General features: G+C 47.4%; 2 protein-coding genes across 2 annotated transcripts; both read left to right on the forward strand.

Moving 5' to 3' along the window:
* The first annotated feature begins 539 nt into the window (after positions 1 to 539).
* On the forward strand, positions 540 to 4364 carry LOC148089060 (actin-related protein 2/3 complex subunit 1B-like). Its single transcript, XM_087802544.1, has 10 exons — positions 540 to 719; positions 997 to 1126; positions 1670 to 1774; positions 1934 to 2156; positions 2221 to 2328; positions 3214 to 3450; positions 3515 to 3590; positions 3778 to 3977; positions 4052 to 4142; positions 4203 to 4364. The coding sequence occupies exons 2-10, from the start codon at positions 1063 to 1065 to the stop codon at positions 4239 to 4241; spliced, it is 1143 nt and encodes a 380-aa protein (XP_087658670.1). The 5' UTR covers positions 540 to 719; positions 997 to 1062; the 3' UTR covers positions 4242 to 4364.
* A 267-nt stretch (positions 4365 to 4631) lies between these two features.
* On the forward strand, positions 4632 to 10850 carry LOC148089061 (monocyte to macrophage differentiation factor 2-like). The gene is made up of 7 exons (XM_087802566.1): positions 4632 to 4988; positions 6954 to 7035; positions 7158 to 7318; positions 7385 to 7459; positions 7527 to 7628; positions 8382 to 8451; positions 8514 to 10850. The coding sequence occupies exons 1-7, from the start codon at positions 4900 to 4902 to the stop codon at positions 8715 to 8717; spliced, it is 783 nt and encodes a 260-aa protein (XP_087658692.1). The 5' UTR covers positions 4632 to 4899; the 3' UTR covers positions 8718 to 10850.
* Positions 10851 to 10961: the final 111 nt, after the last annotated feature.

Genomic DNA, 10961 nt, shown 5'->3' on the forward strand with positions numbered 1-10961 from the left:
ATACAAACAATGTATTTTTTTTTCTGAATAAGATGATCATAAAACCGGAGACGTTGCTGTGATATGCAGCTTCGCCACCAGTGGGCAGCACTCACAAACTTTAGTTTTCCATCTGAAAAAACTAAGATGATCTTTCATGCTGCTCCTGTAGGACCTCCACACTGACCCCCTGAGGGGGCTTTTGGTTACACCATGTTAAGAAAAACCGTCCATAAAAGTTTCTTCTGTCACGTCCACGAGTGAGTGGCGCGCCAGATGTTTTTGGACCGGTCTTTCAGATTCTTTCAGGATTGCCATGGCGACAGCTGCTAGTGGAGAAGAGTCCACAAGTTGAACAAGCAAATATGCACAAGCTCCTCCCTCACTTCCTCCTCCCACTCTACTTTTCTTCCCTCCCATTCCCCCTTCTTTCCCTTTATTCACCCCCCACCCCTATATTCTCCCCCACTCTTGTCTCCTTTACAGACTTTTGTCCCCCTGATCCTCCCCCTCTGCCACTCTTCAGGGCCACAAAAGACCCTCAACACTTTTCATAAACTTTTCCATGAGCACTTCCTGTTCAGGGCGTGGGCCCGGCTGCTCCCCCCTCCCCTTCCTGCCTCCTCTTCCTCAACCCTCGTCTTCCTCCTCGTCACTCAGTCGCCGGCGTTCGTGTTGACTGGCCAGAGTCCGCGAGCTCAACTCCTCTCCTCATCTCTGCACCCAGACCTTCCTCCAGGGTGAGTGGAGTGACATGACACACACACACACACACACACACACACACACACACACACACACACACACACACACACACACACACACACACACTGATCAGGAAGTGCAATCATCCCAGTGATGACAGTGTAACTAACAGTGATGAAGTTTGTGAAAGAACAAAAGTTCTCCGGAGGAAAAGTTTGTCACATTCTCGTCGGGATTTCATTCAAGACTTATGTACGTGACGAACGGAGCTGGTTCTGTTGGAAACTTGTTTGACTGTTTTTGTTTCTCCAGCTCTAAACCGTTACATCCACACTTCCTCTTCCACTTCCTGGTTCTGCGCCTCGCTTCCGATTGGCCATGTCTTACCACAGCTTCCTGCTGGAACCAATCAGCTGCCACGCCTGGAACAAGGACCGAACCCGTGAGTCAGACCCGTGGACGTAGTCGAATGTGTTTCTTGGGGGGGGGGCCCATAAAGTCTAGACCCCTGAAGTCTCACAGACAAAATCGAGATGGAAACATGTTGAGATGCTTAACTCAAGACAGCTGTGAGTCAGACACCAACCACAGCTGTTGGACCAGGTACACCGAGGTATTTCCTGTTTCCTGTTCAGAGCTCGCATAAGCAGAGCACAGGAAGTAACCACACACACAAACACACACACACACACGCATACACATCAAGACTCACTGCTGACTAAACATGTGTTGTTATCTCCAAACATAAGGAGTGTTTGTCGCCTCTGGGCTCATCTAAACCATCCCCAGCTCTTCTCATATGCTGACTCGGATGTTCTTCCTAAAACAACAACAACATAAACACCTTCTACAACCTCTGCTGTCCATTAGTTCTCAACTCTAGATTCAACTCTAAATCTTAAGAGAGGTGGTCACGGCCTGAGGGGCCATTTGAGATCCGTCGATTGGCCTTGTTCTGTTTAATCCATCTCTTGTTGTCCTGTAGAGGTCGCCATCAGCCCCAACAACCACGAGGTCCATATCTACCAAAAGGATGGAACCAAGTGGAACAAGATCCACGAGCTTAAGGAGCACAACGGCCAGGTAACAGGTGAGCAGCGGAGGGCGAGGGGTGTTGTCAATCCAAAAAGGGGCCAAAATCTTTTAGCAGTCTTAGTCACGGACTTTTTAAGAAATGTAGGGGTCACGTAAAATGGCGTCCAGAGCTATAGCAGCAAGAGAAGACCCATGACATGATCTCCACTCGCAGGTATCGACTGGGCCCCGGATAGTAACCGGATTGTGACCTGCGGCGCCGACCGTAACGCCTACGTCTGGACGCTGAAAGACGGATCCTGGAAACCGACTCTGGTGATTCTGAGGATCAATCGCGCAGCACGCTGCGTGAAGTGGTCGCCCCGGGAGAACAAGTTCGCCGTGGGAAGCGGCTCGAGGCTCATCTCCATCTGCTACTTTGAGCAGGAGAACGACTGGTGAGTCTTGCGATGACGTTCCAGGACTGAAGGTGTTTGAGCTCCGCGTTGCCCCCCGTTGCAGGTGGGTCTGCAAACACATCAAGAAGCCGATCCGCTCCACCATCCTGAGTTTGGACTGGCACCCCAACAACGTCCTGCTGGCTGCTGGATGTTGCGACTTCAAGTGCAGGTGACGATTAGCTGGAGAACTTTCTAGACGGGCAATTCAACGGAGGGTTTTTTTATTGCCGAGGATCTAAAGCAACGATACGTATCACGATACAGGGGCAACGATATCATGTATTCTGATACTTTAGGACAACAATCAATATATCTGTAAAAAATACACGTACGTCAGTCTGGTTTTACAGAATTTGCAGACCACTTGTCAAAATACAGCTTTAAAAGCTGCTGGAGTCGACTGTATCCTCTTGTCCTCGGTCATTGCCAGGATCTTAGAGGATTTTATTGTTCCTTGCAGCTGCAGAGAAAAAAATACTGCTGCCATCTAGTGGCCAGACGTTTACTTGCAACACAAAAGTTAATGTTGAGGTAAATACGATAGAATCAGAATCAGAAAACTTTATTGGCATTGTTGTAAACACAATGTTTTTGTGGTGGAAATACAGAATCAAAGAAGATTTCTTCATCCTCCTCGTGGAAAAAAGACTTTTAAAAACATCCAAAATAACTTGCTGTTTGTGTAGCATGTTAGCCTTTTAGCTTCCGCTGCTTGATGCTTCAATACAAGAGGGACGTTACAGTCGAGCAGTATGGAGGGACTTGGATGTTTTTAAGTGTATTTTTGGACGAAGAAATATGGACATACGTTCTTGCCTACAATATCGAAGGAATGGTAAAATAATCCCAACCCTTAGTCAACGGCTGAGTAGAAAATAAGCGAAATTTGAATTGTAAATTTGAATTATTTAATTTTATACAAATGATATTGAAATTAAAACCATAAAAGAGCTACAAAAAAAAAAATTAGCCAGGGGCGCTCAAGCTTCAAAACAAGAGTAAAACAAGTTTTAGATTTTATCTCCAGGGTTCACGTCTCCTTCTGTCTCCTCAGGGTGTTCTCCGCCTACATCAAGGAGGTGGAGGAGAAGCCCGGCCCGACCCCCTGGGGCAGCAAGATGCCGTTCGGAGAGTTGATGTTCGAGTCGGCCGGCTCCTCTCTGGGCGGTCAGAGTCCAGTGGGCGGCGGCGGCTGGGTGCACAGCGTCTGCTTCTCGCACTCAGGGAACAGGCTGGCGTGGACGTCGCACGACTCCACCGTGTCGGTGGCAGAAGGAGGAAAGGCCGGAATGTGAGCGATCTGAATATCTGAACCTATCTTTTGTGACCTAAACCTCTGACCTTGAACCCAACAGAGTCTCCAGCCTGAGCTCCGAGACTCTTCCTCTGCTGTGCGTCACCTTCATCACTGAGAACAGCCTCATCGCTGCTGTGAGTGATCTTCTTGTCTCACACTGAGGCGCTAGAACGCCCTGTGTTCTTTAAAAAAAAAAGGAGATTTAGAAGCTCAATTTGAGAAACTCTAACTCCTGTGACAGTCAAAGAGGTCCTCATCAGGAAGGTATCCTACCCCTGACACCCGGCCTGAACCATGTGACCTCCTTGTCTCCATCTGCAGGGTCACGACTGCTTCCCGATGCTGTTTGTTTTCGACTCGAGCAAACAGGTTCTGACCTTCGGAGGTAAACTGGAGATCCCTAAGCAAGCGGCCCAAAAGGGCATCAGTGCCCGGGAACGCTTCCAGAACCTGGACCGCAGAGCTTCTGAGACCCAGGGCACCGACAAGGCCCTGAACACACTGCACAAGAACAGCATCAGGTGAGCGTGCAAACAGTCAGGAGAGCAGGTTGAAGGTGTGCCGGTAGAGACTCGTGATGTTTGCTCTTCAACAGTCAGATCTCGGTGCTGGAGGGAGGACGCAACCAGTGCAGCAAGTTCTGCACCACCGGGATGGACGGGGGGATGGGCCTGTGGGATGTCAAGGTAACAAACGCACACGAGTGTGAGTGTTGGCCTGGTTTTGACCGCTGCTGTTGGTTCCAGACTCTGGAGTCAGCCATGAAGAACCTGAAGATCGTGTGAGGAAGTCAAGGGTGCGTAGAAGTCATGAAGGACCAAACTTCTGCTCAGGCGGACTGACGGCGCTCAGTCCATGTTCTACGCTTATGCTGGTCATAATCTTTACAATAAACTGCTTCGACAGCACTTTTGTTCTCCGAGTGTTTCTGTTCTACTGAGGGGAGGTAGGAGCAGAGGAATCTTGTGGACCACCTGAAGAGGATCAGGAACTCTCAGTCTGAGTGTGAATAGTTCTCACCTCCTAGTCATGCTGCAGCGCCTCCCGTTGGTGGAAGTCCCGCCGCATCTACTTGACACGCGTTTATAAAGTCTTCTTAACGAATTGTTCGGGTTTGGTTCATTCATGTCAGAGCTTCCTGCTCGAGGTCGGTTCTGGTTCGTCAACAACTGCCCGCCTCCCGTCGTCAGCAGCGGCCTCTGGCGGTGACTGGCTGAACTGCAGCACATCGATCCTGGCGATGAGCGGATGAAGCCAGAACCAGAACCGGCGTCGTGATGAGGTGAGGCAGCAACAGGAGCTCCGGCTCGGACTCGAACAATCCTTCCTCCTCCTCTCCGTCGTCCAGCGAGCGGCAGAACCAGCCGGCGGATCCGAATCCAGTCACGACGCCCACACTTCCGGACCGGATCCTCTGAGGCGCTTCTCCCGATCCTGCTCTGGATGTTGGGGGTGTCGGGTCCAGATCGGAGGCATATCCCCGAGTCCGTCCTCAACTGTTGCTGGAACCTTCCGCCAATGAATCTTGTCAGGTGAGCGTGTAGCTTCATCATCTCCATCATCTTCATCATCGTCATCATCGTCAGCGGGAACAACAGTGATGGATGGTGTCGTGACTTCATCAGGACACTCGTCACTTCCATCATCATGTGTGTCTGTCCGGGTTTGTTGTTTGTCCATCCAGTGGATGAATAAACTTTTGGTTCCATTAAAAAGAACCTCAGTCTGTCCACCCACGAAGAGAACATCATGTTCGTCCAAACACTTCTGTGGAGAAAAACGACAAGAGAACATTGTGTGTGTTTGTGAAGGTGTGTTATGGAAAGAGTTCATGTTTGTGTCTCTTTTTATGTGCGTTTGTGCCTGTGAAAGAGTTCTTGTTTATGTCTGTTTTTGTGTGCTTGTGATACAATTCCTGTTTGTGTGTAATTTTTGTGTATGTTTCTATGAAAGAGTGTGTGTGAAATAGTTATTTTTTGTTTCTGTTTTGTGTGTTTGTGTGCGCGCGTTCTTTGTGTCCGTTTTTTGGTGTGTATCCGCAAAAGAGTGTGTGTGTAGTAGAGTTGGTGTTTGTTTCTATATTTGTGTGTTTTTGTGAAAGAGTTCGTTTATGTGTCCGTTTTTCTGTGTGTTTGTTTCTGTAAAATTTTTCCTGTTTGTGTCTGGCTTTTGTGTGTGTTTGTGCATATGTGTCTGTAAAACAGTTCCTGATTGTGTCTGTTTTTGTGTGTGTTTTTGTGTGTGTTTTATAAGAGTGTATGAAAGAGTTCCTAGTTGTTTCTGTTTTGTGTGTGTGGGGGCTTGTGTCCGTAAAAAGGTTCTTGTTTGTTTCTGTTTTTGTGTGTGTTTCTGCATTTGTGTCTGTAAAAGAGTTCCTGGTTGTGTCTGTTTTTGTGTGTGTTTCTGTGAAAGAGTGTGTGATATAGTTTGTGTTTGTTTCTGTATTTGTGAAAATGTTTTTCTTTGTGCTCTGTTTTTGTATGCGTTTCTTTTTTTTTCACTGTGTGTCCGTAAAACAGTTCCTGGTTGTGCCTGTTTTTGTGTGTGTCTCTGTGAAAGTGTGTGTGTGTGATATAGTTTGTTTGTTTCTGTATTTGTGTTTGTGAAAATGTTTTTTTTTTGTCTCTGTTTTTGTATGCATTTTTTTTCTTCAGCGTGTTTGTCTGTAAAACAGTTCCTGGTTGTGTCTGTTTTTGTGTGTGTTTCTGTGAAAGAGAGTGTGTGAGATATAGTTTGCGTGGAAATGTTTTTGTATGAGTTTCTTTTAATTTTTTTTCAATGTGTGTGTCTGTAAAACATTTCCTGTTTGTGACTATTTTTGTGTGTGTTTGCCTCTGACACGCTCGTCATCGTCAGCTGGATGGAGACAGTAGTTGGGTTCCCCTCCTGGTCCGACTGGTTTCTGGACCGGGTCAGAGGATATTTTTAAATCTGAAAGTGGGTCTAAAAATAGCTCGGCAGGAGGAGCTTCTGAAGGCTCTTCATCTTCTTCTTCATCACTTCTGTGACTCCCCCGTTCCCAGGATGTTCCTCAGCAAGATGCCAACGTGATCTCTGCCGACTCGTGCGGCCCGGTTCTGATTCTGCCGCGTTGGTTTGTGTGCCTGGCATGTCAACTCATAGACGGGGTCGTCGGGAGCGACGAGGAGGTTTCTCGTCGAAACATGAACAGAGAGAATCCCTGCTCTGGTCGCCATGACGACGGTGACGTCACAGCTCAAGTATCTCCTCGTCAGCCGTGCGCACACGAGAGTTTATGTGCGAGGAGGAAGCCGTCCGCTCGTCTCCACGGTTACCGTCTGTTGCCTGGCGACGGCTGCCATGGCAACAAGTGATGGAGAATGGCTGAGTGGAGCGACACGAGCGAGTGGGAACATTCACGGATGTGTGTGTGTCCCACCCCTGATGTGTAGCTTGTCCTGAGAGGTGTCCCCACCTTTTATCCCCACGTACATTGAACGCACCGTCGCTGACTGTTTTCGTAATGGTTCCTCCAGGTTCATGAACAACCGTGTTCCTCCCAACAAGAGATACCAGCCAACCGAGTACGAGCATGCAGCCAACTGTGCCACGCATGCGGTGAGCACACACACACACACACTCACACATGCACACACACGCTGTCCTGCACTGTCCAGTGTGACATCAACTGTTGCTGATCTTAACCGACAGGCTCATAACTATGTGTGTGTGTCTGTCAGCTCTGGATAATCCCGAGTCTGCTCGGCGGCTCACTGCTTCACTTCCACTCGGATGATCCGTGGGAGCGAGTGTCAGCTTGGATCTACGGCGTCGGCCTCACCTCCCTCTTCATCATCTCCACCATGTTCCACACAGTGGCCTGGAAGAAGAGCCACCTGCGGTAAAAACACACACAAACACACAAACACTCTCCGATGTGTGCTGACGTTTTGTCGCCGCCCTGCAGGTCGGTGGAACACTGCTTCCACATGTGTGACCGCATGGTTATCTACTTCTTCATCGCCGCCTCCTACGCTCCCTGGTGAGTCTCCGGCTGAACTTCACCGCTGTTTTTAAAACTCGTGACGCCATGTTTTTTCTCCCGTCAGGCTCAACCTGCGGGAGCTCGGGCCCTGGGCCAGTCACATGCGCTGGCTGGTCTGGGTCATGGCCTCCTTTGGGACGACGTACGTCTTCTTCTTCCACGAGCGGTCAGTGACCCGTCGGCGTTCTCCATCATGTTTAGCAATTTAGCATCGTTAGCGCAACGTCACTTGAAGAGTGTTGTTGGCTTTGCTAATCCATTGTTAGCCACATGAGCGATGCAAGCGCTAGAGATTCCAAAGGTTAAACTTATAGACAAAAATGTTTGTTCATTTTAATGTAGCGACTGGAGCTCAGTTGTCTTCGTCCAAAAAGACACTTCCAAATACCTCCATACTGCTCGCCTGTAACGTCCCACTTTGATTGATGTTTGACTGACAGTCTCACAATGTCTCAGAATCAAAACGCATCTGACCTAACACGTCCGACTCACAAAATTACCAAGGAATCTTTATTTAAACCATTTTTTTAAGCTCCGGATTTCTGCTGATTTCAGCCTTCGATCGTACGCTAAAAACAGGCTTAATATACAGACTTTTTACATTGTTCGTAACAATTCCTCATGTCGAGGCTTGAATCCAAGATGGACGTTACAGGCGAGCAATATGGTTTGATTTTTTTAAGTGTCTTTTTGGACGAAGACAACTGAGCTCTAGTTGCTACATTAAAATGAACAAACATTTTTGTCTCTAGCTCTAAAATAAACAGATTAATCTGAAAATAATCACAACCCTTAGTCGACATGAGTGTGACTAAAAAATGAAGTTGGAATTTCGGGCGAACTATCACCTTAATGTCACCTAGCTGTACTTAAGGTGTGATAAACTAATCATTTTGACGAGTAATGTTTTTGGTTGTAGCTACAAGATCGTGGAGTTGATCTGCTACACGGTGATGGGCGTCTTTCCCGCCCTGGTCCTGCTCTCCATGGTGAGTCGTACACCCCCGGCAGACCCCCCTGTACGTCCGTTAACCTCTCGGTGTGTCCTCAGCCGGAGCAGTCGGGTCTGTACGAGCTCCTGCTCGGTGGCGCCTTCTACTGTCTGGGCATCGTCTTCTTCAAGAGCGACGGCATCGTTCCGTTCGCGCACGCCATCTGGCACCTGTTCGTCGCCATGGGAGCCGCCGTCCACTACTACGCCATCTGGAAGTATCTGTACACCGAGCCGACCAATCAGGTGCAGACCTCCAGATGACGTCATCGCCGGCGGGCGTAAGAAGCAGGTCGATGGACCGAAACGCCGACTCATCGGACGACGAGTTAAATGTTGACAACACGGATGTTTCCACGTTAGTAACGGGTCTCAGTGTCTTATGACCATCATTACGATGTCATTTCCACCCGTAACATCTACCATCGTTACGTTATAGAAGCTGGTTTTTGATGGAAAGGCGGAGCGAAGTCATCCGAGTGGAAGGAGCCGTCGCAGGCACACACTGTCTCTGACTCACTGTGACTCAAAACGTCTGACTCACAATTTCTGTGACTCAAACAGTGTGGACTCACACTTTCTCTGACTTGAAATGTTTTACTTACAATGTCTGTGATTCAAACTGTGTGACTCACAATGTCGCTGACTCAAAACTTCTGACTCACAATGTCTTTGACTCAGAACGTCTGACTCACGATTTCACTGACTCAAAACGTCTGACTCACAATGTCTCTGACTCAAAACGTCTGACTCACAATGTCTCTGACTCAAAATGTCTGTCTCACACAGTCTCTGACTCAGATTGTCTCTGACTCAAAACGTCTGACTCACGATTTCACTGACTCAAAACGTCTGACTCCGACTCAAAACGTCTGACTCACAATGTTTCTGACTTAAAATATCTGACTCACAATGTCTCTGACTCAAAATGTCTGTCTCACACAGTCTCTGACTCAGATTGTCTCTGACTCAAAACGTCTGACTCACGATTTCACTGACTCAAAACGTCTGACTCCGACTCAAAACGTCTGACTCACAATGTTTCTGACTTAAAATATCTGACTCACAATGTCTCTGACTCAGAACGTCTGACTCACGATTTCGCTGACTCAAAACGTCTGACTCCGACTCAAAACGTCTGACTCACAATGTCTCTGACTCAGAACGTCTGACTCACGATTTCACTGACTCAAAACGTCTGACTCCGACTCAAAACGTCTGACTCACAATGTCTCTGACTCAAAATGTCTGACTCACAATGTCTCTGACTCAGAACGTCTGACTCGCGATTTCGCTGACTCAAAACGTCTGACTCCGACTCAAAACGTCTGACTCACAATGTCTCTGACTCAGAACGTCTGACTCACGATTTCACTGACTCAAAACGTCTGACTCCGACTCAAAACGTCTGACTCACAATGTCTCTGACTCAAAATGTCTGACTCACAATGTCTCTGACTCAAAATGTCTGACTCACAATGTCTCTGTCTCACACAGTCTCTGACTCAGATTGTCTCTGACTCAAAACGTCTGACTCACGATTTCACTGACTCAAAACGTCTGACTCACAATGTTTCTGACTTAAAATATCTGACTCACAATGTCTCTGACACAGAACGTCTGACTCACGATTTCGCTGTCTCAAAACGTCTATGACTCAAAATGTATGAAACACAATTTTTGAGACTCAAAAGGTCTTTGACTCAAACGTTCAACATTGTTAATTTCAGTATTTTCCAGTTCGATGACGACTCTCGTGCTGAAGCAACAGATTGTATTTGTGAACCGTTTGAAGAATGTCGCACAATCCATCGAAAAGAACATGTTTCGAGTGATTCTTTCTTTATCTTTCTGCTTTGAAAGTCTCTGCCAACGTGTTTAAGTTACAGAACATAAGAGCCTTAAGAACTCAGAGCTGTGTGTCATGAAAACTTCTATCTAGAAGTGCTAAACGTTTTTTTTAATGATTCTGATGAAGAACACTCGAGCTTGAGAAACTGCCGACTCAGCACTGCCACAAGAAGGAAAGTCAAGTCTCAGGTGTGCGTCTGTGTGTACTAGTGATCGCATGCATCTTTAAGAACACTATCATTTGTGTCGTGGTGCTGAGACAGGAAGTGTCAGCGTGTTGCAGACGCGGATCTTTACTGTCGTCTCCCGGAGAATGGAGGTCGAGGCACGTTCTGCTTTTTCTCTTCTTCTTTTGTGCCATGTTTTTAGACACCTTGTGATCGTGAGCTGCTAACGCTCTGGTTCAGGAACAGCCCAGTTATCTACGGTGACTCTAGTGTGTGCGTGTGTGTGTGTGTGTGTGTAAGGTGCTCTTGTGCTGTGAAACGCTCCAACATGCTTCTGTGTTTTCTATTCCACTTGATAATAAAAAAAGCTTTTACATGACTCAGCAAGTTTTTTTTCTGAATCCACTGGAGGAGACATCACTCATTCAGACATCTCTTGTTCGAAATATCAGACTCACAACTTCTGACTCAAAATGCATATGATATCACA

Source organism: Callionymus lyra, chromosome 1, assembly GCF_982586985.1.
Source record: "Callionymus lyra chromosome 1, fCalLyr1.hap1.1, whole genome shotgun sequence".
In the NCBI taxonomy this organism is placed as follows: domain Eukaryota; kingdom Metazoa; phylum Chordata; class Actinopteri; order Syngnathiformes; family Callionymidae; genus Callionymus; species Callionymus lyra.

Excerpts from the sequence above, each read along its gene's own strand:
- LOC148089060 (XM_087802544.1), top strand. The coding sequence starts at position 1,063 with ATGTCTTACCACAGCTTCCTGCTGGAACCAATCAGCTGCCACGCCTGG. Across the intron at positions 1,127-1,669 it reads CTGGAACAAGGACCGAACCC|AGGTCGCCATCAGCCCCAAC; the intron begins GTGAGTCAGACC and ends GTTGTCCTGTAG. Across the intron at positions 1,775-1,933 it reads GCACAACGGCCAGGTAACAG|GTATCGACTGGGCCCCGGAT; the intron begins GTGAGCAGCGGA and ends CTCCACTCGCAG.
- LOC148089061 (XM_087802566.1), top strand. The coding sequence starts at position 4,900 with ATGTTGGGGGTGTCGGGTCCAGATCGGAGGCATATCCCCGAGTCCGTC. Across the intron at positions 7,036-7,157 it reads CCAACTGTGCCACGCATGCG|CTCTGGATAATCCCGAGTCT; the intron begins GTGAGCACACAC and ends TGTGTCTGTCAG. Across the intron at positions 7,460-7,526 it reads GCCGCCTCCTACGCTCCCTG|GCTCAACCTGCGGGAGCTCG; the intron begins GTGAGTCTCCGG and ends TTCTCCCGTCAG.